This window comes from Cololabis saira, chromosome 4, assembly GCF_033807715.1.
Source record: "Cololabis saira isolate AMF1-May2022 chromosome 4, fColSai1.1, whole genome shotgun sequence".
NCBI classification, from domain to species: domain Eukaryota; kingdom Metazoa; phylum Chordata; class Actinopteri; order Beloniformes; family Belonidae; genus Cololabis; species Cololabis saira.
The window spans coordinates 10,954,421-10,982,136 of NC_084590.1; the positions used below are offsets into that span (position 1 = coordinate 10,954,421).

At 41.5% G+C, this 27,716-nt stretch overlaps 1 protein-coding gene across 2 annotated transcripts; it reads right to left on the reverse strand.

The window, feature by feature from the left end:
* Window positions 1–1,885: 1,885 nt before the first annotated feature.
* On the reverse strand, window positions 1,886–26,589 carry rsf1a (remodeling and spacing factor 1a). 2 transcript variants are annotated; one of them, XM_061718832.1, is made up of 18 exons: window positions 26,432–26,589; window positions 20,457–20,548; window positions 20,187–20,279; window positions 19,871–20,076; window positions 18,713–18,837; window positions 18,312–18,401; window positions 16,101–17,454; window positions 15,782–15,974; window positions 14,602–14,814; window positions 11,847–11,951; window positions 11,611–11,690; window positions 11,477–11,525; window positions 11,112–11,221; window positions 9,939–10,003; window positions 9,477–9,651; window positions 9,169–9,395; window positions 3,892–4,089; window positions 1,886–3,246 (listed from the first exon to the last, which is right to left on the reverse strand). In XM_061718832.1, exons 1-18 carry the CDS (start codon window positions 26,583–26,585, stop codon window positions 2,465–2,467), a joined length of 4,311 nt encoding a protein of 1,436 aa, XP_061574816.1. In that variant the 5' UTR covers window positions 26,586–26,589; the 3' UTR covers window positions 1,886–2,464. The 2 variants fall into 2 exon arrangements, with proteins under 2 accessions (XP_061574816.1, XP_061574815.1); XM_061718831.1 differs by having other exon boundaries at window positions 15,782–15,998.
* Between the last annotated feature and the right edge of the window lie 1,127 nt (window positions 26,590–27,716).

Consider the following 27,716-nt stretch of genomic DNA (forward strand, 5'->3'; position numbering starts at 1 on the left):
CGGAGTACATGGATTTAATTTTAAAATTTTAAACTAATCTTGACAGTGACGGTTCTTTAGAAGCGGAGAAAACAAATCCTAACAGTTGTCTAATGTGTGTGATTAGTGTTTATTTTTATTTTCTGCCCCTGAACCCCAATCAAAATAGAAAAAAAATGAAAAAGCTTTGATCCCTCGGGACATAAAATGTTTAAAAACTTTGAGGAGACACTGGTCTGAGCCCGAGCAGCGTCACCGGCGGCGTTGGGGGGCGTTTCTGCTCCAAGTTTATCTCAACTCGGCGGCAAAAGTCTGAAAGGAAACAAGCGAAACTGCAGATGGACGTGCAGCTGGAAAAACGAAACCAAAACTGATTGATCTATACATCACTCGCAGCAGCATCTCTACTCCTCACCTTCATATAGAAAATATAACACTATATTTTACAAGAAGACTAAGAGAACAGAACATCTATTATCTTACAAAGAAGAACAGCGTACAGGCAAAATTATTTACAGCAAACATGAACCCTCCAGCCCGAGGTTGTGTGAATGCCCGAGCCGTCGAAAAACGAACACTTTGGATCCAGGATGCTCATTTCCTGCAGGTGAGGAGATTCTCTACCTGCGTTGACGCTTTTTCGGGACGTTTGCTGTGTGGTGACGTCATCCCGAGTGTGCTTAAAGAACAAATACTGGTAACATCTGCTGTCAAACCTCCTTTAATTTAGATGATCAGAGCTGAATCCCCCCCTTTAGGTAGTTAAACTCACTGCTCAGGTGTTTCTTCATTTAAAGATTAAAATGTTTGCCACTATTTTCTTTGCAGAAGATACAAAGTGTTCGGTTTCGGACGCCCTCCTTGCTGGCAGGTTAGTAAGTGCTATGAGAATGATGAAGTGCTTCAGGATAAAAGGTCCACTACAAACTAACTCCAGTGTCCCACTTGACGGGGCTCAAGTGGGATTAAGTCCGAGACCCGGGGGGGGAGGTGCGTCCGCTAAAATGTGATCTGCTGTCAGGGAGGATTTTTGGTCCGGCTGGTTGGCGGTTACGCGTCCTCAACGGGGTAGCTGTGAGTTTCTGATGGTGGAGCGCACTCTACCACGATACAACAGTGAGGGCGGGGAGGAAGACGGGGGGGCAAGCCGTTTTAACATGTAATGGCTAAGTTTGACTCTCCGGAATTAACATTGCAGAAATCTACAACTGCATTTTGACTAGTCGTAATGTCATTTTGACTAGTCAAAACTCTAATTCAAGATATCTGTAATTACAGTTGTCGGGAGTCAAAGATATCTCCAATTTAAGATATCTCTAATTAAAATTCATTTCAAGATATCTATAACTTGATTATAGATATCTACAATTCAAGTCTGAGATATCTACGTCATGTTGACTAGTCATAATTCCAGTTAAAGATATCTACAACTTCTTTCTGACTAGTCCAGGGGTCGGCAACCTAAAATGTTGAAAGAGCCATATTAGACCAAAAACACAAAAAACAAATATGTCTGGAGCCGCAAAAAATGAAAAGTCTTGTATAAACCTTAGAATGAAGGCAACACATGCTGCATGTTTCTATATTAGCTAGAACTGGGGAAAGTTTTTTTTTTCATTATGCACTTCGAGAAAAAAGTCGAAATGTTGAGAAAAAAGTCAAAATGTCAAGGAAATAGTAAAGATTTCGTGAAAAAAGTTGAAATGTTGAGAAAAAAGTTGAAATGTCAAGGAAATAGTAAAAATTTCGTGAGAAAAGTTTTCGAGAAAAAAGTCAAAATGTCGAGATTAATGTTGAAGGTCAATCTCGAGAAAAAAGTTGAAATGTCGAGATTAAAAAGGAAAGGAAAAAGGAAAAAAAGAAAAAAAGGAGAAAAAGGAGAAAAAAGGAAAAAAAAAGAAAAGAAGGGAAAAGAAGAAAGAAAGGAAAAAAAGGTCAAACATTTTTGAAAAAACTCCAGGAGCCGCTAGGGCGGCTCTAAAGCCGCGGGTTGCCGACCCCTGGACTAGTCAAAACTTAATTTAAGACATCTAAAAAGGACGATGTAGATATCTTGAATTGAGGGGAATTAAAGATATCTTGAACTGGAATTATGTCCGTCAGAACTAAATTGTAGATATCTGAAACCGGAATTACAACTAGTCGTAATTCAGTTGCAGATATCCGTAATTCACATTGCAGATATCTGCAACTGAATTGTCGATATCTCTAATTAGAAACCCCACACACATGACTGGCAAAAGTGACGTCATTTGTCCCAGGCAGAATGACAATTGTGGACAGGAAGAATGCAATTGTAGATAACTGAAATGCTCTTTTTGACTAGGAAGAATTGAATTGCGGATATCTGCTACACATATCCAGTCTAGCTGTTAAAAATTAAACCGGCTTGCCATGGGGGGGGGGGTATCCAGTTTGACAGGCGGTCTGTTGGTGAGAGAAAACCGAAACAAAGAGGCGAGCGTTGTTCGCGGCCACACAGCCATCACGACTGCGGACTGTTCTGGACAGAGTTTACAGAGTCCGCCTGGCCCTCGTCCTCGTCCTCCGCCTCTCCGCCGGGGAGCGAGGGCCCGTTGTGCCTCCCCGAGCTTGAACTGTCCCTGGGTCCGGCAGGACTCCCGGCCCGGAGCCTGGCCGGGCCTCTGGAGGGCTGGTGTCCGTGTGGCGGAGACGGGCTGCGGCCCCGCTCCTTTTCCTGAGCGTCGCTGTCGTTCCTGTCGTCGGCCGTTCTGTCCGCCGCCGAGGACTTTTTGGTCGTTATTTTCTGTTTTACGTCTTCTTCCTCCTCCTCCTCCTCCTCGTCCTCTTCATCATCCGAGTCGATTCGGTTGAGTCTTTTGCGGATGGGCCGGTCTTCCTCTGACGACGAGTCCGACTCCTCGGAGTCCTCCGACTCGTCCTCGTCCTCCTCGTCGGACGGCCGTCGCTTCTTCAGCATCTGCGCCAGCCGCTTGCGCCGCTGCTCCGAGAGGATCTCTCTCCTCTTCCCCCGGCCCATCTTCTCCAGATCCTCCTCGTCCTCCCCGCGCGTCCTCGTCAGCCTCCTCCGCTTGTCTTTGTCCACCTCCCTCTCGAGCCGTCTCCTCCTCAGCCGCTTCTCTCTTTTACCTTCGTAGTCCTCTTTACTCCTCCGCTTCTCTCCCGACCTCCTCCTCCTCCGGAGCTCCTCCACATCTCTTCTCCTCTTCTTCACTCTCCTCCTCTGGTCGTCGTCGTCGTCGTCCTCGTAATCGTCCTCCTCAGACTCTCTGGAGGAAGGCACCACTGCAACGAGAAAAAAAACAGAGTCGGGTTATTTGAAGCTCAGATCACGCCGCCGGTTCGCCGCTCGATTCACATCCTGCTTAGACGCGGACGAGGAGCCACTGACTAGGCCTGTGTTGAAAAAAATCGATTTTCTGACTCTAAATCGATTCTCATATTAATTCCTAAAAATCGATTCTTATGTCTAAAGATCGATTTTTTTGTTTTTCCTCAACATTTTCGCCAGGTGAACTTTAATCCCAGTAGTCGGACACACAGTTTGTCATGACACTTCTGAAAAATGCCTGGTGCTTCATGACAATATGTGTGCGTGGTGACAGAATAAATTAGATAAACTAAAATGATTTGTTTACTGCATGAACTGTTGCAATTTATTTCTTTTTTTCTTGCACTTTAAATGGATATTGAAAGGCCCGTTTGAGTTATTTATTTCTTAGTTATTTCACAATAATTATTGTGAAATTATTATTTCACTAGTTATTTTACAGTCATATAATTCAGGCAACAGCTCAAAAAACATTTAAAATAACACTAAGCCAAATCAATATCGAATCGGATCAAATCGTGATAATCGATTCTGAATCTTAAGAATTGGAATCGAATCGATTCTTGACATTTGAATGGATCCCCAGCCCTACCACTGACCGTCGCTGTAGTCGCTCGACAGGTGCTCCTTGTGTGGTTTCCTGTGGTGTTTCACTTTATCCTTCTTGGCGGAGGACTTGGAGTTGTCGGAGGACTCGGACGTCTCCCGGTAGTTGACCTGCTGGTTCATGCCCCGCCTCAGGCCCCGCCTCTTTTTGTCATCGTCGCTGTCACTCATGTCGCTGTACTGATCCGAGTCTGCGTGGAACATCAGAGAGAGAGAGAGAGAGAGAGCACTGATTGGTTGTCCAGGACACGCATCACACACCCCCACCACACACCCCGGTCAGATTCAAAGCTATCCAGAAATCTTGGTGTAATTATTGACTCAGATCTGAACTTCAACAGCCATCTAAAGTTTATCACTAAATCTGCCTATTACCACCTAAAAAACATTGCTAGAATTAAGGGGTTTCTGTCTAAACAAGACATGGAAAAACGTATTCATGCATTCATTTTCAGTAGGTTGGATTACTGTAATGGCATCTTTACAGGCCTTAACAAGAAATCTATCAGGCAGCTGCAGCTGATCCAGAACACTGCCACCAGAGTCCTTACAAACACCAGGAAACTGGACCACATTACACCGGTCATGAAATCACTGCACTGGCTTCCAGTGAGTCAAAGGATAGAGTTTAAAATCTTACTGCTGCTCTACAAAGCACTTAATGGTCTTGGACCAAAATACATGGTTGATCTGTTAGTTCCTATGAAGCTCCCAGACCCCTGAGGTTCATCTGGATCTGGTTTGTTGTGTGTCCCAAGAACCAGAACCAAGCAAGGTGAGGCAGCGTTCAGTTATTCTGCTCCTCACCGGTGGAACAAACTTCCTCTAGACCTGAGGTCTGCTCCAACTGTAGATCCTTTAAATCAGGGCTAAAAACATTACTGTTTACTGAAGCATACTCTTTTTTTTTATATATATATATATATATATATATATATATATTTTATCCCTGATTTTTTTTCCCCATTTATCACCCAGTGCTCCTACCTAACAGTTCTGTGCATTGCCATCCTCTACCAACCCCGGGAGGGCCCTGCACTGAGCTCAGGTCTCCTCCTTAACCTGAGGAGTGAGCAGGCCGCATCTTTTCACCAGACAGGATGGGGTTTCTCCGGCCGAACGTAGCGCGTGGAAGGATCACGTTATTCCGGCCGGATCCTCCCCACCCCATCTGGCGCCCCGGTTGGCCAGAGGGGGCAGTATAGCCCAGGACTGTTGCATGTTTTTGTGAGGGTAGCTCACATTAGCTACCTAAGGAGAACATGCAAACTCCTGAAGCGTACCCTTAAATTAAATACTTACCTGCTGTACTTTACTGCCCTTACTTTTTAACAACTTGTGATTTTTTGTATTTTACCTCTTTTCTTATCATTTTATTTACGGTAATTGTATTTGTTATTTACTGTTTAATTGTGTCTTGCTGCTTTTAATGTTGATGTAAAGCAGTGATTCTTAACCATAGGGCCGCGGCCCACACTTGGGCCGCAAAAAATGGTGTGTATTTACAGAGTAAATCATTCATTTTGCACAGAGTACCGGTAGGTTTAGATCCGCCAGGATCACGGATCGATTACTTGGGTCTGCGCCCAGAGCGAGCGCGGCGTGATAATTTATCCCGACGCGTCCCCGCGGCCAGGGCGGTCGGTGCCGCTCGGGCTTGCGGGCTCCGTCGTTTACTGCTGAAGGATTGTACATGTAGATGCGTGGGCTGACGTGTCTGCTGGACTGGACTGTTGTTTGGGCTTTCTCAAAAGCATCGGATCGGCTGCAGCGCGGGGCTCCTGCCCGTCTCAGCTGATCAGGCTCGGATGAAACCTGACGCGCTGAGTCCTCTGACAACTGATTAATGTAATATTTTGAATAAAGTACAATCAAACTAAGTTTTGTTCCCGCTCTATTTTTAAATATGCACACTTGTATGCTTGTGTGTCCACTCAAGTCTGAACTGAAGTCACAGAAAATAAACTGACCATCTTAAAACATCCTGCCCATGTTTGGGTCCAGATACAGCTGTGAAGCAGCTTCTCCACAATGAACATAATTAAAACTAAATATCGTTCCAGGCTCACCAATGTTTATATTCATTTATTATAAAAATGTGTTGAGACAATTAACAAAGAAAAGGGGAAATTCAAACTGCTGGTAGAGAAATAAAATAAGATAGCATTTGAAGAATAAAATAAAATGTATTTTATTTTTAAGAGAAAAAAATATGTGTAATTCAAGTTACACATCTTAAGTGGCAATTATGTACTTTTTTTAATATAACAGGCAGATGTTGATACAACTATGAGGCTACTTGAATATATATATATATATATATATATATATATATATATATATATATATATATATATGTGTATGTATGTATGTGTATATATATATATATGTTCTGGACCTTCGCTCTTAAAGTTTTAGTTGAATACCCCTGCTATAAAGTGTTAATATTTAATGGGCCCCGGGCCACTCTGTACTGAAGAAATTGGGCCCCAAGGTCAGAAAGGTTAAGAACCCCTGATGTAAAGCACTTTGAATTACCTTGTTTTGAATTGTGCTATACAAATAAACTTGCCTTGCCTATCCGCCCAGACTGGTGTCAAAACTGCGTGATCTGAGAACGTCAGACTCCGTCTGCCGCTGGATTTAAGACGAATGGTTCCCAGAGGGGGGGAGTAGGGCGCCACGTCTCCTCAGACATCAGCATCAGCACCAGGTCCCTTCAGGGCCGTGTGAGCTCAGAGCTCCCTACTCACACCCTCCTCACCCTCCTCACAGCAACCGCTTGATAACTTTGCTGGCTGTTGTGTGGAAAGGGTGTTGCTGTTCCTGGGAGTGCACATTGAGGGCGACCTGAGCGGGCGCGTCAACACCAGAACCATCATCAAAAAGGCCCAGCAGAGATTGTTTTTGAGGATACTGAGAAAGGACCCCCCCCACACAGAGAGACTGCTACCCTCCCTCTACCGATGCTGCCTGGTGTCAGACAGGAGAGCGCTCCAGGGAGCTGTCGCCGTGGCAACCTCCTTCCCCGGGGGAACATGGCGGTCCCTGCTGCCTCAGGAAAGCACAGAGCATCCTCCAGGACCAGCCCGTCCCAAAACACACTTCTTAATCTGTTACTACTACTACTGTCATCTAGCAGACTCTTTTATTCAGGGCGACTTACATCTGAGAGAGAAACACAAGCACAAAATCAGATAGGAGGTCCAGCTGGATCAGTGCTGGTCAGACTGCTGAGAGTCCAGTTGGACACGGGTGCTGCTATAGAATATATATCTATAAGAAAGCTCCTGCTGGGGCTCCCGGTCGGGCAACTGAAGTCTGGTGGGGGCCTCCTGCTCGCTTCCCTGACACCCCGGTCTGACCTCACCCCTCATTGCAAAACATAAATGACCAATTCTAACTCTAATAATTATTACTGGCATTATCATGATATATTGTTTCATATTATTATATTTAAGTTATGAAATCTCTTGGCATGTTAAACTATAGTATTATATTGTAATATATAATAGTATGGTGATATAATTTGGTTATATGTTATAATATTTTATACAAATTATGTTATATTAGGATATTGCTATATTTATATGATATCATGCTACACCACTCTATATGAAAATTGTTTATTTGTTCACTTTCGAATCAATATTCTCAATTTATGTACCTATTTTCATCACCTTATTTACACTCAAACACGGCACGCATGCACACACACACACACACATACACACACACATACTGATGCTGTCTTTTGTCATCGTTTGCACTGTTTGTTAATAAAAAAAAAAGAAAAAAAAAAAAAAAAAAAAAAAAAAAAAAAATATAAGAAAGCTACGTCTAAAAAGACATGTTGTGATATTCAGGGGTGAAAGTAGATTAAAGTTCTTGCTGGTACTACGACCCCAACCTTCATGGCTTGTTCTCCTCCCACCACCAGCTTCTTTCATCCCTGAACACACATTCAATTTTTTTTTTTTTTTTTTTCAAAGATTTTTTTGGGCTCTAGTGGCCCTTTATTCAAAGTGTACAGACAGGAAGGGGTAGAGAGAGAATGGGGATGACATGCAGCAAAGGTGCGCAGGCTGGGATTCGAACCTGCGACCGCTGCAGGAGGACTGTAGCCTCAGTATATGAGCTGCTTAACCCACTACGTCACGAGCAACTCACACATTCAATTTTTTAAACGCCTGTACGGTGTAGAAATTAGAAACACAACACTGTGTAGGCCTATTGCAAATGATTTATTTAAATGGTGTAAATAAAGGCCAGTCCGGACCAAGGATTGTCACAGAATAATTTGTAAATGTTAACAAAACTTTCAAAAATCATAATTTGTTTTGTTTCAAATTAGAATACATTTACAGTTAAATTCATCAGCAGCTGAACAGTTGACAAGTCTCTGTCTTTGAATTTTCAGAACATTGGGCACATAAATGAAAAAAAGAGTAAAAGATGAGTAAAATGTCTCAAAATGGAAAATAACTTCTTAAGCATTTTTTTCATCAAAGCAAAACACTTAAAACACATAAACACATAAAAAAAACATTAAAAAAAAAGTTCACTCAACATTTTTGACGCCTTTTTCTTTTTTTCCTGAAACGAGGAATGAAAACCAATCACAAATATCATATTTGTGATTATTTGGCGTGTGATTATTTACCAGCATATTTGAAATATGCTGGTAATGTGTCAGACAACCACAAAAATCTCTGGAATTTTGGTGGAATCATTTATTTTTTGTCATTGCCCGTCGGTGCAAATGACATAGATAAAGGTTTGGTGGTTTGGTCGTGAAAAAATAAAAAGTAACGTTACGTGAACAATAAATCAAACGCTCCCTTCCATGCAGTGTGTGTGTTTAGGAAGTAAAGACTGGAATATACTATTCACAAAAGCACAAATAGTGGGGTTTTAACTAATATTTATATTGTACAAATTTTTAAAAATTATGAAAAAACAGGTCGGGACTCAGTTAGATTATATCGCTACGTTCATCTCTCCTCGCTCAGTCAGTCTAAAATGGTGGAGCTGAGTCATGGCTGAGCGGTCAGCGTCGTCGTCTTTGGTGTGAAAGATGGAGGGTTCGAGTATGTGAAGATTGTTGTCAGCAATTGTGTTTTTTCCCCCGGTACTGCGTACCGGCACAGAATCTTTTGGTGGTACGGAGTACCGGATCGTACCGGCTTACTTTCACCCCTGGTCATATGAAGTTCTGGCAGACGTTGCAGGACTTTAAAGACCAGAGGTGTTGTGACCAAAGCACTCACCCATCTCTTCCTCGCTGTCGCCATCCTCTTCCTCGGTGGAACATCTCCGCTGTCGTTTCCGGCCCCTGCGTTGTGTCCTCCGGGGTTTGTGTTTCACCGCGCCTCTCATCATCCGTCTGGGGCGGTTCCCCCGGTCCGAGCGGCCCACGTCGCTGCCCGCGTCCCCCTCGTCGTCTTCATCCTCGTAATCATCCGCCCCTGACGCACCAAACTCCTCATCCTCTGAGCTGTGAGGGGAAGATCAGGACAAAGGATGAGACGGATGGAAAAGAGATGAGGAGGAAGAGACACTCAGGCAGAAAAATCACCTGTTACTGAGCATAAACTCGTCTTCGCTCTCCGCCGCCGTGCTGTCGCTCTCCAGGTCGTTCAATCTCCGCTTCTTCCTGTTCCTGGCAGAACGAGACTGGCTTCTGATTGGCCGCTGGCTCCCTTTCCCGTCTCCTGGCGGGGCGGAGGTGATGTCTTGACCCCTCTCTGCTTCTGCATCAGTTTAAATGACATTGGGCCACAGTCAGTCATGTAGTGAAACTAGTAGCTACTAATAGACCTCTAACACATTTTTAAAAAAGATTTTGTGGCTGTAGTGGCCTTTATTTGAAGTGTAAACAGGAAAGAAGTAGAGAGAGAAAATGGGGAAGACATACAGCAAAGGGCCACCGTCCGGGATTCAAACCTGCGACTGCTGCAGGTTTGTAGCCTCAGCACATGCACCGCTTGCTTTAACCACTCATTTAAACTGAAATCTGTCATCAAAACGGTTCACTCACCTGCACAGATGTCACCAATGTCCTCCTCTATGGCCTCATCAATCGCGTCATCAAAGTCATCAAACCTAAATCAGGACATGTGACATTTATTTTCCCTCATATTTTAAATAACATTTGGCTGTAAGAGACTCAATAATCCATTACGGGACTTATACATGAAAATAAGACTCCATAAAACGTTTGGTTGTAATAAAGTTGTGTGAATGTACCTAGAAAATAAAGTTTTATTACATCACATAGCTCATTTATTGTATTGAAAAAAAAGCACAATAAAAAACACTTGCTTGCAAAACCTCAATGAAAATTAGATAAACCGTTTCCATTTTTTCTCCCAAACCAAAAAAGCGAAACAAAAAGTAAAATAAAATATATGAAAAAGTCAAATAACTTAGTCTTTTCTTGATGTCTTGTGTTTTTTAGGTCCATATTCCAAGTTGTGATCAATTTATTCGTCGTGGTGAAAAAAACCTATAAATATATCCAAAGCAACATTTCCCTTCTCTGCTTGCAGCTCATGTGGCTGATGGTGTTCAGACCACTCCGTGGTCGGAGTCCGCTCAGTGAACCAGAGCTGCTACTGATCAATGACACATCGACATACTCTTAAATATGATAGATAAATATGTCCATCAGGTCGGGTTTAAAACACAGTTGTAAGCTCATAGGGCTTCAGTGAGCTGCTTTGGAGAACTTGATGATCCCGTTACTGTAAATAAATCCCCATCAAGTAACTTCAGCTCAAACAGGCTCCAACAATAATCTGCTCATAATCTGGTTTCATCTGATCTTATGGTTAAAGTTCCAGTTGTGTATGTTTAGACATCCCGAGTGTGTGACGGGGAAGCGGGGAAACCCAATCTGATGGACATCTGTCTAATAAAAGGCTGAAACTCCACCAAATCTCACAAGAAGTTTGGATGGGACACGTTACGGTGCTTAATTTTCCAGCTTTAAATGCTGCTTCAGCGACGCCGGCGCTCTGGACGCTAATGCTGCACACCTGAGCTACGCCTGCGGGTGGATGACAGATCAAATAAGAACATATCTTTACGACAAAACTCTGAAAAATACAAAACGGACCAAAGTTAACACAGTTTCTAAACCTGTGTGGAGCACAGACGACCTCCAGGTTTGAAAATAAACATAAACAATGGGATGAATCAGGTTGCTCACCTGTAGCTGATGTGCTTCCTCGTCCTGGTTGATCTCCGCCCCAGATTTTTGCTCTTTTTGGAATCTTTCTTCTTTGCAGACTTCTCTTCCTCCTCTTCCTCGTCTCCCTCCTTTAGAATAAAATAAATCAAAGAGAATATTTAACGGTATAATAAAGGCTCAAATTTCCTTCAAAATAAAAAGATAGCTTGCTTTACTTTTTTTCATATTGATTAACCATAAACTTCTTATTTATTCTAATAATTAGCAATGAATGATGTTTTGCTCCAAGAAAACATGTTTAAAATTTACAAAACATTTCTTTAAGCTCTATTATTATGTAGCAGTATGCACAAAACCAAGAATAAATATAAATAATTACTCACAGGAATGATGTTCTCCACACTGATCCCCACGTACACTAACCTCTCCCTCCTGCACAGACACGAACACATTTTCTTTAATGTTCTTATTGCATCTCTTTAAAGCAAAGGCTGATCATATTTATTCTTGTATTTACCTCCTCTCCGCTCTGTCCCTTTTCTTCAGAGCGCTGTCCAGATTCAGCAGCTGCTCCTCCAGTTTCTCGCAAAGCAGTTTCTGAAAAGAGTGAACCACAAATCTGTCATTAATAGCTGCGCGGAGGCGCTGGCATCACACTGAAAGGTGCTGAGATAAATCTTGTGTTGACATAAACACAAACTTAGTTTTAATTTGAAACGAATGAGGACTTCAGAAGGCGTTCTAACAGCTCACATGTTGGCACGGTGGACAGAACCACTCTCCGTCGGGGATGAGCATGAGCGGCGGCCGCAGACAGGCGGTGTGGTATCCGCTGTCACACGAGTCGCACAGCAGGATCTGTGGAAGTACCAAACACAGACATACAGACGCAGTGAAAATCACACGGACGCTTGGATTTCCTTCCAGCTGTGAAGACAGTTTGAGGCAAATTCTTTTAATGATCCATCTCAGCAAATGTGCATGAAAGCTCTTTTTCACAACCGGGTTTAGAGTGAATAAATGTGTCAGCAGGTCTTGGCTACGTTGCACTTTTTCTGACATTCACTGCTGGTCAAAGGTTTTATAAACACCCCAGTTTTTCCAGTTTGTTATTGAAATCTATCCACTGTACTCTGAAAAGGAAGCCTAGGGCATAAACAATTGATTATTTTTTTTTAAAAAAAGGGAATAATGGCATCAATGTATAAACCAAAATATATTCCAAACTTTTGACTAATCAAAGTAACCAGCTTTGGCAGAGATAACAGCTGATTTATTTCCCAACTCTGCTGAAGAAGTTTCCATAAATACACCAACCAGCTTGATGGGGTTCAAGTCTGAGCAACCCACTTCATGTTTTGCAGCTCACCATCTCGTCCTTTTTTTAGATCTGGCCAAGCTTGGATATATGTTTTGGGTCATTATCCTGCAGCAGGATGAACCCCTGACCAGCTTGGCAGATACCCCAGGCTACTAACCCCAACCCCAACCCATGGTGCTGCTGTAGCCATAGACATATGTCTGCTAGAAGGGGTTCAGCCGCTGACCCAGAATCCAGCACACACTGATGTTTAATTCTGAATTTTGTATTGAGATTTTTATGGAGCCAAATCAAGGCCAAAAGTTTTGCTAATTTGAAAATAAAATTTGAACCTGAAAATTCAAGTTTTGATCATGAACTAATTTTTTTACAGTTTAAATTTTTTTTTTTCAGTATCAGATCTTTTTTTCAGTTTCAGATCTTTTTATTTCAGTTTCAGATCTTTTTATTTCAGTTTCAGATCTTTTTTTTTCAGTTTCACATCTTTATTTTCAGTTTCACATCTTTATTTTCAGTTTCACATCTTTTTTTTTTTCAGTTTCAAATTTTTTTTTCAGTTTCAGACTTTTGGCCCCGATCTGGCGTAGGAGTTTGGAAAAAAAGATGTGAAACTGAAAAAAAAAAGATGTAAAACTGAAAAAAAAAAGATCTGAAACTGAAAAAAAGATCTGATACTGGAAAAAAAAAATTTAAACTGTGAAAAAATAAGTTCATGATCAAAACTTGAATTTTCAGGTTCAAATTTTATTTTCAAATTAGCAAAACTTTTGGCCTTGATTTGGCTTCATAGATTTTCAGGATCTATTAAAAATGTCTGAAGTTTTCCATCCCAAATACAGCAGAAGAGGTGTTTCTTTTCTCTCAGAGCATGATGGGATTTCTGATGGTAGATATCAGGACACTGAGGATTTCCTGCACTGCTCCTTATTCTCCTGAAGAAGCTGATCGTTCCTGTTACTAATAGTAAGAATAATATGTGCCATGTAATATTCATTCGACATTTCCGCCTGTTTGACATCAACTGGGACTTTTTCAGTACAAATAATAATCACTTTGGGAATTTATGCCGCTTCCTTCCACATTTTCTTGAGCGACGTATTGACAACACTGAAATTTACATTGTAATACATTTCAAAGATGCACTTTCAGGGGCATGGATCTAAAAAAGGTTTGGGTTATCTAAGGATATGCTTCTGCAGTTTAATTAATACTACTACGACTTTCTGCTTGTTACAGGCAAAACACATAATTGCATTGAAATGGAAGGATATTGTGGGACCTAATTCTAATTAATGGATTAAGGAGATGTCTAACAATTTGGCATTGGAAAAACTTACTTGCATAGTAAGAGGTAAAGTCAAGAGTTTTTATGAGATGTGGACGCCTTTCTTACAATTTATGAGTTACGTGAGGATGTAGGATGCTTGTGATTGGATAATTGTAATTGTACTTTTATTCTCAGTCTGGTTTTGCTTGTGAAAGTGCACTCCAGCTAAGGTAACTCAGGTGCAAATAATAACTTGGTTGTAAGAGATAAACAGAATGATGACTGATAATTACGATTTATTCAATTTAAATATATTTTATTTTTACTTTTAATTTTTTTATTCATTTATTTTTAATTTTTTTTAATTTGTATTTACTCATTTATTTCTTCCGTTATTTATTTCTTCAATTTAATTTCCCCATGTATATGTATATATGAGTATATGTGCAAATGTGTATGCATGTATGTATATGCAGGCTTGTGTGTATGTGTATGTGTATATGTACATAATTGTATTCTTTATTTGACATTTTGACTGAGAATGTTGTGTTATTGGGGAGGGAGGGTTTTTATGGATGTCTGTTCTATATATTTAATGAAAAAAGCCAATAAATATATTGTTGAATAAAAAAAAAATACTACTACTACTAATAAGTGTCTGAGACGGTTGATCTCGCGAGTCGTTCCCTATCAGAGATCTTTCAAGCAATCGCTCAGGAGAAAGGTGCCATTAAAGTTTTGGAGATTATTCTTTCATTGAGTGCGTCTGTGTGCCCCAGTGAGACGGCGAGGCATCCATTTGGAGGGTTTGCAGTTTGATTGAACAACCGTATAAATGTGGTTTTCGTTGGCAACATTTCTCCCTCAATTCCACTTTACCGCCAGAATAAAAGCATTTGTGTAGAAAAATAAACACTCGCCAGTTCAGGGTGGTTGGGCAGGCCGCAGTGAAAGCAGGCGTCCTCAGTGGGAATCTCCTCGGATTTACATGACTCGTCCTCCGAGCCGCTCCCTTCTTCCCCCTTCTCCACTCCTCGTTTCTGACCCCTGTCCTCCAACTCTTCCTCCTCATTGACTTTGCGTCTCTTTGTGCGTATATTTGACCATCGATGGCGTTTGTGCCTTCGTTTCCCCTAAAGTGAAAAAATAAAAGTGTCAGCCACAAAACCAATGGACAAAAAAATAAAGTAATCATTACAGCCTGTCCTAACTGCACGCGAGCGTCCGACTATCGCGTCGCTCTGCGTGGCATCGGACGCTCTCTGTCCACACTGAACGCGTTATGGACCCCCCACGTTATTATGATTGACAGCTGAAACTCGCTTTTTAAAAAGGCTGATTTATGGTTCCGCGTTACACCAACGCAGACCCTACGGCGTAGGCTACGCCGTTGATTTTACGCAGAACCATAAATGTGCGGAAACATAAATCAGCCTTTATTCACCGCACTACCCGCCCGTGCGCTCCTGAAAGAAACTCCTAAAATAGTAAAGAGACAAGTAAAAGATGGGTGAGTACTTGTAATCTTCTTACGTTTGTACTTTCTAAACAGAAAACAAGCTTGATATTGTGATATTTAAATGTTCTTCTATTTTCTTCCTGCCGCTCGCATTGAAAGCCGGTTGAAAGCGCAGTAGGAAACGGTCATGGATGAGGAACGGTTGAAATGAGAAGTTATCTCTATGATACCTCCTCATTTCACTACAAAAATCTCAATAAAGTGACAGAAAGAAATATTATCCTATTATTATATATTATCTTATTATTATATCTTATTATCTTATCAGAACCTTCCAGCTCCCTGTCCATCTCCCTCCAGCAGCTGCCACTTTGAGGTTCTTGTATTGAAATGACTGTTTCCTACAGCGCTTTCAACCGGCTTTCAACGCGAGCGACAGGAAGAAAATAGAAGCAGGGCGTCCAACAAATGTTCAGCTCAAAACGGCGCGCCGCATCACGCTGCGTCGCTCGCGTTCAGTTTGGACAGTCCAATATAAAATAAAGCAATGGAATTGATTTTGTCGCTGACGCTCGCTCGCGTCGCATGCAGTGTTGACACGGTGTTAGTTGTTGCTGGATGCAAATTTAGAAACGCGTTACCCTCGGTTTCTTAATTAGCCCAAGAGGTTCAGCTATTCTATCTTTCGCTGCAGCTGAACTTTGCTCCTCTTCATCGTCTTCTTCCTCCTCCTCCTCCTCCTCCTCCTCCTCCTCCTCTTCCCTGGCTGTAACAGGTGCCGCCTTTTTTCCATGCAGTTTCTTTCTCTGGCTCTCGGCCACCTTCGAGCTTGGCCTGCAGGTTGGTAAAGCAGATGATCTTGAAGAAAAAAGGTTTAGATGGGTTGAATTTATCATCGGAATCAAAGCAGTTAATTCTCTAATTGTTCTCCCCCAGTCGTGATTGTGATTGTATTCGTACCTGCATATCCGGGCAGATCTCCTCAGCGGCCTCCCTTCCTCCTGCACCTTTTGCTCCCTGCCTATGTCCTCCTCCTTGCCTCCTTTCGCCCTTAGTTTGTTTCTCCGGTGGGGGGGGATCTTGATCTTCAACCTGATTCCTTCCTTCTGGAGCTCGGAGGACGCTTCCTCCAGCGGCGCCTTCTTCTCCTCCGACCCCTTCACCCTCACTTGGGTCAACAACCTACCGTTGACCCCTTCCCCCTGATGGTCCTCTTTGTCTACTTTGGGGGGTGAAGTAGAGCTGCTCGATTTTGTGTCCACTTTTCCTAAAGTGCTTCCTTTCTTTTCGTCGACCGTCTCTGCCACATGTTGCTCCACCTCCTCTTTTTTTATCTCCTCCAGATCATCCTTCTGCTGACAACTGTCCCCAGTGTTGTTCACTCTGTCACACTCGTCCTCTCCCGTTTCTTCATGGTGGTCTTCCACCGTCTGTGTTTTCGGCTCAGACGGCGAGGAGACGCAGTCTTTCCTCTCCGTGCTGTCTGGGAGCGGGAGCTCCTCGGGTTTTATGGCGGGCAGCGGGGGCTGTTTGGGCGTCTGAGCCTCCGTCCCGGCCTGGGGAGGGAGAGCGGCTGCGGCGGGTGCCGTCTCCTTCTCACCGAGTCCCTTTGTCACCAAAACCGACTGCCGGCTCACTTCCTTTTCCTCCTTCACAGCCCTGCAGAGCTCCGAACTCGGCCCGTTTTGCTCCTGCTGCTCGGCACCAGGTGTTTTGTGATGCTCGGGGGGGCTACGGATGACCCCCACGTGGCCAACAACCCCAGATTGACCCACAATGCCGATGACACCGTTCTGACCCTCTTTGTGAGGCAGGAAGACGGATGCTCTGCCATTGGGCAGCTCCAGCTTGGTTACCGTGACTGCAGGCGGTGGCAGGGAAGCGGCCGGACCACCAGGGGGGGCTAGAGAGTTGAGCATCTTCCCGTCTCTGCCACAGCCGTCCTTGCTCTGGATCACCGAGGGGTTGCAGACGATGATGCTCCTGCTGTTGCTGTTGTTGAGGTGGTTGCTGTGGAAGCTGCCCCCCAGCTTCAGGTCCCGCTTCTTCAGGGGTATCTTGGCCTGCTGGTTGCTCCTGACAACCGCCCGCTCTGCTTCATCTTCCGGGTTTACTTTATTCAAATTCACAGTGGGCGCCATGACGACAGACACGGCGTTCTTCAGGGCGTCCGCGTCCTTGGGTTCCGGTTTGACGGTGGTGATCGTGCTCACGCGGTTGTCAAAGGCAGACGTGCTGTGGTTCGTTTTCTCTTCCTTCACCTCAGGTTTGTCGTTTTCCTGCTCGACCGGCTGCATTTCCACCTGTTTTAGCTCTGCAAAGCAAAACAACAACAATTACACTCTGAAAAAAAAACAGCACAACAGAAAAGGACAGTGTACAAGCACTGTAAATTGTTCCAAAACGATAATCACAAAAAATAAAGTGGATAAGACTGGGGGTGGATGTTTGTCCACAAGTCACTCGCGCTGATTTACCATTTACAAAAGTCAGATCTATTCTTCTTGTAATTGGCACCGTGGACTGATTATGAAACAAAGGCAATGACGCAGTAAACCGCGACACACATGGGACGGAGATTGAGACCGACTTAAAGACCACAAACCACACAGCTCTGTAGCTGGTGCTTGTTTTAAGTCACCGGCTGTGAATCCTGTAAATGTTTTGTCTTGTAAATGTTACTGCTTCATTTCTCATGAACCTTGGGCCCACGTCTCGTTCAGAAACCTGGTTACATCACTCCGGCCAAATACCAAGCCTGAAGTGCTTTCTGGGAATTTATGACACCGACCAAACAAGCACAACATCTGGATTGTGAATCACCTGATTTATCCACTCGTGTAGTTTATCAGACACACACCGATAGTGAGATCTTGCTCAGATCTTAATGTAATGTACTTTAGTTATAAAGCACTTTACAACAGCCTTTCGGTCTGCAAAAGTGCTTTAGGACAAGTAATAAATAAAAAAGATGATAAATAGGAAACATTCAAAAACAATAAAATACGACATCTAAAAGGATACAAGTTTCATCACACTACTGGGTGTTATAAACCATTTTAAATAGGTGGGTTTTTAGCCCAGATTTAAAAATGTTAAATGCATTGATACATATCTGTTCAGCTCTGATTCACTGAGCTTTTCTTTAAGTGTAAGAGAAAACTCTGATACCTTGTTTTATGGTTTTCTTTTCCTTCACAAGGTCGACGCTCGTACTGTCAGTTTGTTCCTCTGTAGTTTTGGAGAGTTCGGCTTCATCACCTGCCAGACACGTCCAAAACACCACAAAAGTTTAGACCCAAAAGTTCAAACGAACTTCTTTCAAATAATTCATCTTGGCCTATTAAAATTTTCATCTATCAAAGATACACCTCGTTTTGGTAAACAAGCAAACAAAAACTAGGAAAAAGTAGAAGGTGAGGTGAGATTTTAGTAAATTCAACTGTTTAAATTCAAATTAACTCTTCGTTTTGATCAGATTTGTGGTTCGATTAACCTTTCTCCTTCATTCCTTGATAAAATGTATTTAAAGTGTTGTCAACATGCACAAGCAAGAGAAGTTTATGTTCCACCTGTGTCTTTCTCTACAGGGCTGGTGCTCCTGGATCCAGCTGGATTCTGGTCCTGGTCCTGGTTCTGGTTTGGTTCAATCTGAGTTTTCAGCAGGTCCAGAGCCTCAGCCAAGTCGTTCCGAGTCCTGAGAAGACAAGAGATCGATTAGATCAGGGGTGTCAAACTCATTTTGCTTGGCGGGCCGGATTTGACCAATTTTTTTCTTGCGGGCCGCACGCTCAAAATAACAAAAACTGTGCGGAAAATTCTTCTTTTTTTTTTTTATTACTATTTTAATCTAATCCAATATCAGTTTAGTTAATTTTAAAAGGAAATATGCACTTTGTTTACACTATAATTATGTAAAATATATTTCTTCAGGATCTTTTCTTGAAATTTCTCTGGTTTTTTTCAACTTATGTGAGATACTTTTAATATAATTTTACAAAGATAAACAGAAACAAGTTTTTTTTTTATATTTAGCTTTTTTTATAGGAAATTTAATTAAAAGCAAAATCTTTCTTATTACATCCGAGAGTGTTTCTTTGTGATTTAGAGATTTTTCCAGTACAATTAAGTGTATTTATTTTTAAAGATTGGCGCGGATATTTACGCGAGTGTGCTGAAAAAGTCAGCACTTCTCTTTTAACTGTTTTACTTTGTCGCTATCCTCGTATTCAAAACTGAAATTCTCAGAATAAATATCTTCTATCATCTTTTTTAGCAGTGATATTTTTCCTGTGAAAATATATAATAGTAGTCAGTTAATAAAAATAAAACGACCGTCTACAAAGAAATAAAATCGGCAAATGCATTCTAGAAAACTAAAAAAATGTCGAAAACTGCTCTATTTGTGGAATAACGATGGATTTGTAGAAGAAATATATTATCGGATATGCTGCGATTCACGGCAATTATTTATGCCTTCCTTTTTAGTAAATTAACATTTTGTTTTTTTGCGTTGGAAACTTCTCGCGGGCCGCCTGAAAACCTCTCTCGGGCCGCACATTTGACACCCCTGGATTAGATTATTAAGCAATTAGAGAGTGAGCTGATGACAAGTGAAGGGTTCAGAGCAATATCAGATACTATTTGAATCTGAATCTCAGAAGCAGCTGGCATGAACACTTACAAACCCTGTAAAACTGTTTCTCCCTGTATAATGAGACTAGAACTACCTGACGATGCACTTCCAAGTGGAGCCGTCCAGATCGTCCTGCTCCTCGGTGTACAGTCGGATGTTCTGCTCCCGGTCCAGCTGAAGCCAGTACATCAAGCCCTGTCGGTCCCGGCCGACAGGGTGCAGGCGCATCTTCTCCGGGTCCTCCTCGTTGACCACCATCTTGAACTTCAGGTTTTCATCAAACTGGCACTCGCAAAGATACTGCAGGGCAGAGAACACAAACGTGAGGGAGGAAGAGGAACGTCGGTGTAATTGTAGTCGCTGAACTGACTGGAGAGGTTTCAGCGCAGTTTAAATGAGGTAAAAATTACTTTCAGGATGCTCGACTTGCACTCCATGGACATCTCTTGGTAACCTTTCTGCTCCAGCTCCCAGGCCCATGTACTGTTCAGCTCCTGGCAAACCTAAAGGACACAAAAAGGATGAAGGTCAAAGTTTTCTGCAGAAAATACTCATTTTGTATCTTTGGTGGTGGATCTGAATCCAGTTACCACTAACTAACTAACACTCCAGCCTTCCTGCTCGGCTGACCACAGCTGTGTGGCGAATACAATTGAAGGTAACAAGCAAAAGCTCCTCACCTTAGCCAGGTACTTTTCCCAGCGATCAGTGGTCACAGACTTCCCCAGTTTTCTGAGCAGCTTCACATGGAGCTCCACGAGAGGTTTAGGGACTAGAAAAAACACATATGATTATCAGAAATGTAATTGCTCTTTGTTCATTTTCAATCAGCACTTGATTTTACTGAAAACCCCTGATATGTAAAGCCAGTTCCACTGTTGTTTTTATTCAAGATTAATCAGGTCTTGAACTGTTTTTATGTCAAACCTGGATCTTTTAAAGAAAAAAAAAAAATCAGCCTCATTGGGAAGATGCAGTCTCACATTTACCGGTATAAGCTGAGCTACTTCCTCGTTTAGATCTCACCGGTAAATGTTTAATTTTCAGCAAACTTTTTTTGTTGTCTAATGTTAATAATTGAGATCAAACGTCTGATGTTCCCCGTTACAGTGCAAGCACAAGTAAATATTAGAGGTTATATGTAACAAAATACTTTCATCCTGCTTACTTTTAATGACACTAACATGTAACATTCCACAGCAAAATATAGTTGTCTTTTGTTTTCTCAAACTTAATTCATCTATCTCCTGTAATAATAAATTACTTTCAAATTAGGTTCTTTGAACCCAAAATAAAATACTAATAATAATAATTCGAAAAAAATGTGTTTTGTTACGTTTCAAATACTCAAACCAAAAATTTTGTCAAGCACATCTATTAAAAAAAATTTATGAACTTTGTGATATTTGCTATATATTTATAGCATTTATGTACTTTCTGTATTGCAGCAACCTTGAAGCTTCCCATTGATGACTTTACACCATTTCATACATTTTTTTCGTAAGCAATCACTGGAATATCAACAAACCAAACAATAACTTTAACAGAAAAAAAAAAATCTATTATATATATTTTTTTAGAGCATCATTCTAACATAAAAAGCAGTCGATTGAAGGTTCCAACTTGATCGACTATAAAAGTGAATTCCTGCTTTGACATTGGGGAATGAATAAAGAAGAGTTGCCATGGTGTTGTGGGTGGAGTCAGTCGTGTTTCAACGAGCAGGTTGTGGGTTCGATTCCAGCTCCATCTTGTACCGAGGCAGGACCCTGACCCCACATCCCTCCCCCACTTCCACAGCCACTCATAGTGTCAATCCCAAACTCAGATTAATGCTGAGGGTCATAAAGAACACGGCCAAATTAGGTTACTTTTTACATTAAATTCTGAACTATAATAAAGTTGTTTAAAATAAAACAGCCTGACAGTCACAAGGGACATTTTTGTGATTTTTTCTTTCCCTTGAGTAAACTTTTGTGATGATACTTAAGAGTAATATGGGTAACCTGCATAACTAAGTAAGAAACTCTGGGCAAATATTTGAAAATGAATCAAAACCAACGTTCTGAACTTTAACCAAAGTAATATTGTCCATGTCAGTTATTTCATTTTTTTTTTTCCTCCTAATATTCATTTTCCCCTTTGTGTGTGTTAACGCACGTACTGTCACCCACGTAATCACGTGAGCCCCACATTGTCCAGCCCACGACATGGAAGCAACACGACGAAAGACTCAAACACAGACACACCTGAGCAACCCCGTCAGCTTTCGCTGAAAACAAAAAATAATAATTATACTTCATTTGGCCACGATTTGTCTGATACTGGACATAGATAAGTGATATGTAAACACCGCAGAAAAATAGTTTCAGTGACCAAAGGTTCACTGACTGCAATAGTCTGTTTCAACACTTGCATCACAGTCAAGTTACTAAAGATGAACAATATAAGACTCAAAAACAGGGGAAAGCTTTGCCCTAACTCACCACCTCACTCACTGTGAAGTGCACTATACACGCGGGTCGCCATTTGCTAAAGCTGTTCAAATATGCAGTAAGAATTTTTGAGGGTTTTTTTTTTCTCCTTTTTGTTTTGCTCGCTAACATTCCTTTTAAATTAAAAACTTCTTCCTAAGAAATGTTCAAGTATTGTTTACTTTAGTTTCAATTGTTAGAACTGATTAATTAACCTTTATAATTCATCAGTATGTGTTTCCCTTCTCTTATTTTAAAACCACAAAAATATATACTTACATGAAGAAAAATACCGTGGTTTTACCAGCTGAGTATCTTTATTTTATTTATTAATTTTAAGATATTTTTTGTGGCTCTAGTGGCCTTTATTCAGAGTATAGACAGGAAGGGGGTAGAGAGAGAGAATTTAGAAGGCTGGGACTCGAACCAGCGACTGGCGACTGGACTGTAGCCTCAGTGTGTGGGCCGCTTGCTTTAACCACTGTGCCACCCAGCGGCCCGAGTATTTTTATTTTATTTTTTTTTAATTATTAATCAATTATCTATGAGGGGGGGGGAACATCAAAAATAACTAAAATAATGACTCATATAATAGAAGTCAAATGCTCAATTGGTTGTAATATTGATTTGGGGTGACAATGCCCAGGTCTGGTCCAGAAGACACAGGCCTTCACAAACACCTGAGTTACTTACTACTAGGGATGTTCGATTAATCGATTTTAAATCGTAATCGCGATTTTGTAATTAGAACGATGTTAAAACGTGAAAATCGTAAAATCGATTTTTCACTTTTTTTTTTTACCTTGTCTGCACACATATTAATGATTGATACCATATTAATGATTGATACCATATTAATGATTGATGGAAATACCTCTCAATACCTGCGACAAGTGCCCCATTGGAGAGGCTCTTTAGTGTAGGAGGGGGCGTTGTAACATGCCACCGGGCATCCCTCAAGCCAGATGCCGTAGACCGGCTCGTGTTCCTTGCAAAAAACTTGCAAATGTGAACAGCAAATGTAATGACTGACATTACACACCTCTACCTCCTTCATGGGTTGCATTATTATTTAGCATGCAAAGACCCAGTTTAGTTTAATTAGAAAATGTCTTGTTTTATTTAATTGGAAATATAACTTACTGTATGTTTGCAAGTGCTGATTTGCTGATTTTTTTTCAGAGATAAAACTTTATATTTTATTATATTTTTTTTAACTTTTTTTCAACTTATTTTACAGAGTTTTGCACTTTATTCATTCATTTTTGATTTAATAAGAGCAAAGTTTGCACTTAAAGCCCAATGGGGCAAATGTTCAATAAAAAAATAGCATATTTGAAATCATTTATTTGCCTTTTGTCAATTCACAAAATAATCGTAATCGTAATCGAAAATCAGATTTTGAGAGAAAAAAAAAAATCGAGATTTTATTTTTGGGCAAAATCGAACAGCCCTACTTACTACCTTAGAAAAAGAGCATGGTTTGTGAGACTGAATGGTTGTGTGTCTGATTAGGCGGTCAGCAGCACAGGAGCACCACAGGGGACTGTACTTCCATCACTTCTGTTCACTACATACACCTCAGACAAGTCAGAGCCCTGTCTGCTCCGAATGCATGATAATAATTTCATATGAATAATGAAAAATACAATGGAGATGACTGTTGATTTTAGAAGAACCATGAATAGTGGAAGATGGTAGAGGAATACACTGTAAACAGCTTGGTGTTTACCTGGAAAACACTGAGGCTGTCTACAAGAAGCAACATAGCAGTCTCTTAAGGAAGCTTAAGACATTCAGAGTATGCAGTAAGATGTATATTCTCAACAGGTTTGTAGTGGAGAGACCATTTTCATCTGCAGTCATCTGTTGAGGTAGCATTATGGTAGCCAGTGACTCCAAAGACAAGAACAAAGACCAAGAAGGATGGGGCTGTTCTGGACCCTCAAGAGCTGAGTGTGAAAAGAAGATTGCTCCATAAAAGGAAGAATATTACGGATAAAAGTGACTCCTTTTTATAATATAGTGTTTCACCAATAGAGCATCTTTGGTCAGAAGTGTTTTAAAGATCTGCTCCAATACAGACTCCTACAAAAGACCCGTTTTGCCACAGTTACAATGACTCTTTAAAAGACATTAAATTACTGACTATCAGTTACTACAATGTCATATGTGGTATCTACTGAGTGACTTGTATCAATATCAAATCATCTATATCAGGGGTGTCCACAGTCGGTCCTGCATGTTTTAGTTGTCTCCCTGCATCAACACACCTGATTCTAATTAATGGTCGTCACCACCTTGTCATCAAAGTCTGGATAGTTATGTTGATGACCAAGCTCCTTGTATCACGGTTTGATAAAAAAAGGGACACATCTAAAACATGCAGGACACCGGCCCTCGAGGACCGACTTTGGACACCCCTGATCTATATGATGTATTACAGCAGGGACACCAAACTCCAAAAACTGAACACATTGTCAAGTAAAGCTGATTCTGAAATGGACACATTTGTAAAGATGCATCCCCTCCGTCATAAACAAAGAGCAGATGATATTAAAATATACAACATATTTATGAGATCTTGGATTTTTAAGTGAGGCTAAAAAACAATAATCTGACCATTATATAGTTGGAAAAAAAAAAATCAGCAAAATTTGTTTGCCTTTTGATTATTGTTGTAATTAAATTATGATTTTTTTTTATTATTCTGTCATAACAACAAAGGTGCCATCATTTGTAACTATGATAACTAAAGCGACAGTCTTACAGTGCTGAAAATAAATAAACAAAAACACATTAAGAAAATATATTTAAAATACACAACCTATTTGTCAGATCTTGGGTTTTTCAGTGAGGCTAAAAAACCTGACTTATTGTTGGTATTAAATTGTTATGGCTTTTTTACTATTCTGTCATAACAACAAAGGTCTCATCATTTGAAACTAAGATAGCTAAAGTGAGAGTCTTATAGGTTTGAAAACAGAAACACATTAAGACCAAACAGCTCCATGTGTGGTCTAATGTGGTGCCTTTGGGGACCTTTCAATTAGCAGGAAATTTCTATATCCTTACTTTGTATAGCGAACTGAGATCTATGTTCTTGACTTATGAACACAAACTCTGATTTCCAATCGGCAAAAAAACTGAAGTTAACATCGTCTAACAACTTTTCAGAGAAATAGAAAAGTTAAACGACCGTAAACAAATAAACTGTACTGTTAAACTTTTATCCCGGTGGCTACCTATGTGCTATCGGAGCTAAAACATATAGATTGCCAAGTGGCAAAGCAAGGTCGCTAAAAACAGAAACACAAGTCTATTATCAATAAAAGAATGACTTGTTAAATTAACTGTGGGTCTCTGAGAGCCGCTTTGACTAAAACTAAACCAATCCTTGAAGCTAAATCGTTAGCCAGCTACCGCGCATGCGCACATTTGATTGCAACTCTTGCCTGCAACGAGAAAATAAACATCCAAGTGTTTTTCAGCTACAATCACCGCTCCTGGGTCGACGGGAGGGCGGAATTGCAATCATGGATCATTGGCTGGTACATAACAGCGGCGGCTCGGCTCGGTGTCATCCCAATAGGGCTGGCTTGTGAGCCGAGGCCGGTGAAAAATTACACCTGACAAACACTCCGGAGCTAACCGGTTCAGGAGCATCATGGCTCCTCAGCAACTTTACCACAACACCGACCCCCTCTACCTCAGAGCAGAGGGAAAACACCATCAACGTGGTGCCTGGTGCTGTATCCCCCAATCTGTGGCCGTTTCCCTCCCAAAAAGAAAACTTTAACCCCACAGAGCAGCCAATGGGGGGGGGGGGGGGGGGGGGGGGGTTAGCTCCATGTTAGCACGTTCCTGCACAAACTTGACCCAAAACAGTTTTTTTTTCTGACCAGGAATTTTTTTTTCTTGAAATAAGAGAGGAAAATAAATAAAGATCAAATCCCCCCTCCCCCCCTCCCATTCAGGCTTCACTGTAAAGGAGAGTGTCTCATAAGTGCAAACACACAGGACCATCATGATGATGATGATGATGGTGGTGATGGTGATGATGAAGGGGGGATGAAGGAGCGTTTGGCCCCCCTGTTTTCCTTCGGGCTCAAGTGTCGCAGCTCTCCGTCCCACCACTCCACCACCACCGAGCCCCGCCACGACCCCGGGCCGAGCCTCACCTGCCGCCGTGTCCCGCAGGTACCGCTCCAGCTGCGGCAGCGTCAGCGCCGGCAGGTCCAGCGCGGCGCCGAACCGCTCCAGGAACGAGCACACCTCCGCGAAGCTGGGGCACAGCGGCGGCCCGGAGCTCCTCACCACCGCCGGAGCAGCCATCTTTCCAGGCGGAGAGAAAAAATATATGAGGGGAGGGCTTTGCTGCTCGGATGCGAGTGAAGCCGGATTTATGGTTCCGCGTTAAAACGACGTAGGGCTTACGCCGTAGCCTACGGCGTTAGGGTTACGCGGCGACGCGTAACGTACGGTGCACGTTGACGCGTAACCTACGGCTAGGGTTCTGCGTCGATTTAACGCAGGACCATAAATCAGCCTTGAAATGAATGGAGCGGGGAAATGAGCGACCCGCGTCAAAGCTGCTGCTGCGACGGAGCGGCAGGGCTTCCGGGGGACTCCTTCAAAATAAAAGGCAAGGCAAGTTTATCTACAGTATGTACAGGACTGTCTCAGAAAATTAGAATATTGTGATTTTCTGTAATGCAATTACAAAAACAAAAATGGCATACATTCTGGATTCATTACAAATCAACTGAAATATTGCAAGCCTTTTATTATTTTCAGAGGTGTCAAGTAACGAAGTACAAATACTTTGTTACCTTACTTAAGTAAGTCAGACGACTTTTTACTTTTACTCCTTACATTTTCACACAATTATCTGTACTTTTTACTCCTTACATATTAAAAACAGCCTTGTTACTCTATTTCATTTCGGCCTTTAAATAAAAACTATCCAGTTAAATTGCTCCATCCGGATAGAGTGAATTTGGTTGTGGTTGTTTCAGATGTTCTTGTCCAGTTTTGTTCTTACATCCGTTCCCTCAGATTCCTGCAACTAAACTTGGATGTACATTCAAATAAAGGTTAGGATAAATGATAACACGCCTCTGAAGTTTGACTTTTTGCACCATTACAATACTTATAGGCAACTAGTCATCATATCTCCTGCTCTCTGAAACACATGTTAATGCTCAATAGTACACATATATGCTTCTTTAATATATTTGCAGTATACTAAGATGCATTCTTTTTCAATGGCTTTTGTCCTTAATGGCTTTTTTTCCCCTTACATTACTTTTACTTTTATACTTTAAGTAGTTTTGAAACCAGTAGTTTTATACTTTTACTTGAGTAAAAAACTTGAGTTGATACTTCAACTTCTACAGGAGTATTTTTAAACTCTAGTATCTATACTTCTACCTGAGTAATCAATGTGAATACTTTTGACACCTC

Coding starts and splice junctions, on each gene's coding strand:
- rsf1a (XM_061718831.1), bottom strand. CDS start 26,585: ATGGCTGCTCCGGCGGTGGTGAGGAGCTCCGGGCCGCCGCTGTGCCCC. Junction 11,222..11,476: donor GTGTGGAGAACATCATTCCT/GTGAGTAATTAT, acceptor TTTATTCTAAAG/GAGGGAGACGAGGAAGAGGA. Junction 9,396..9,476: donor GAGTTTATGCTCAGTAACAG/GTGATTTTTCTG, acceptor TTCCCCTCACAG/CTCAGAGGATGAGGAGTTTG.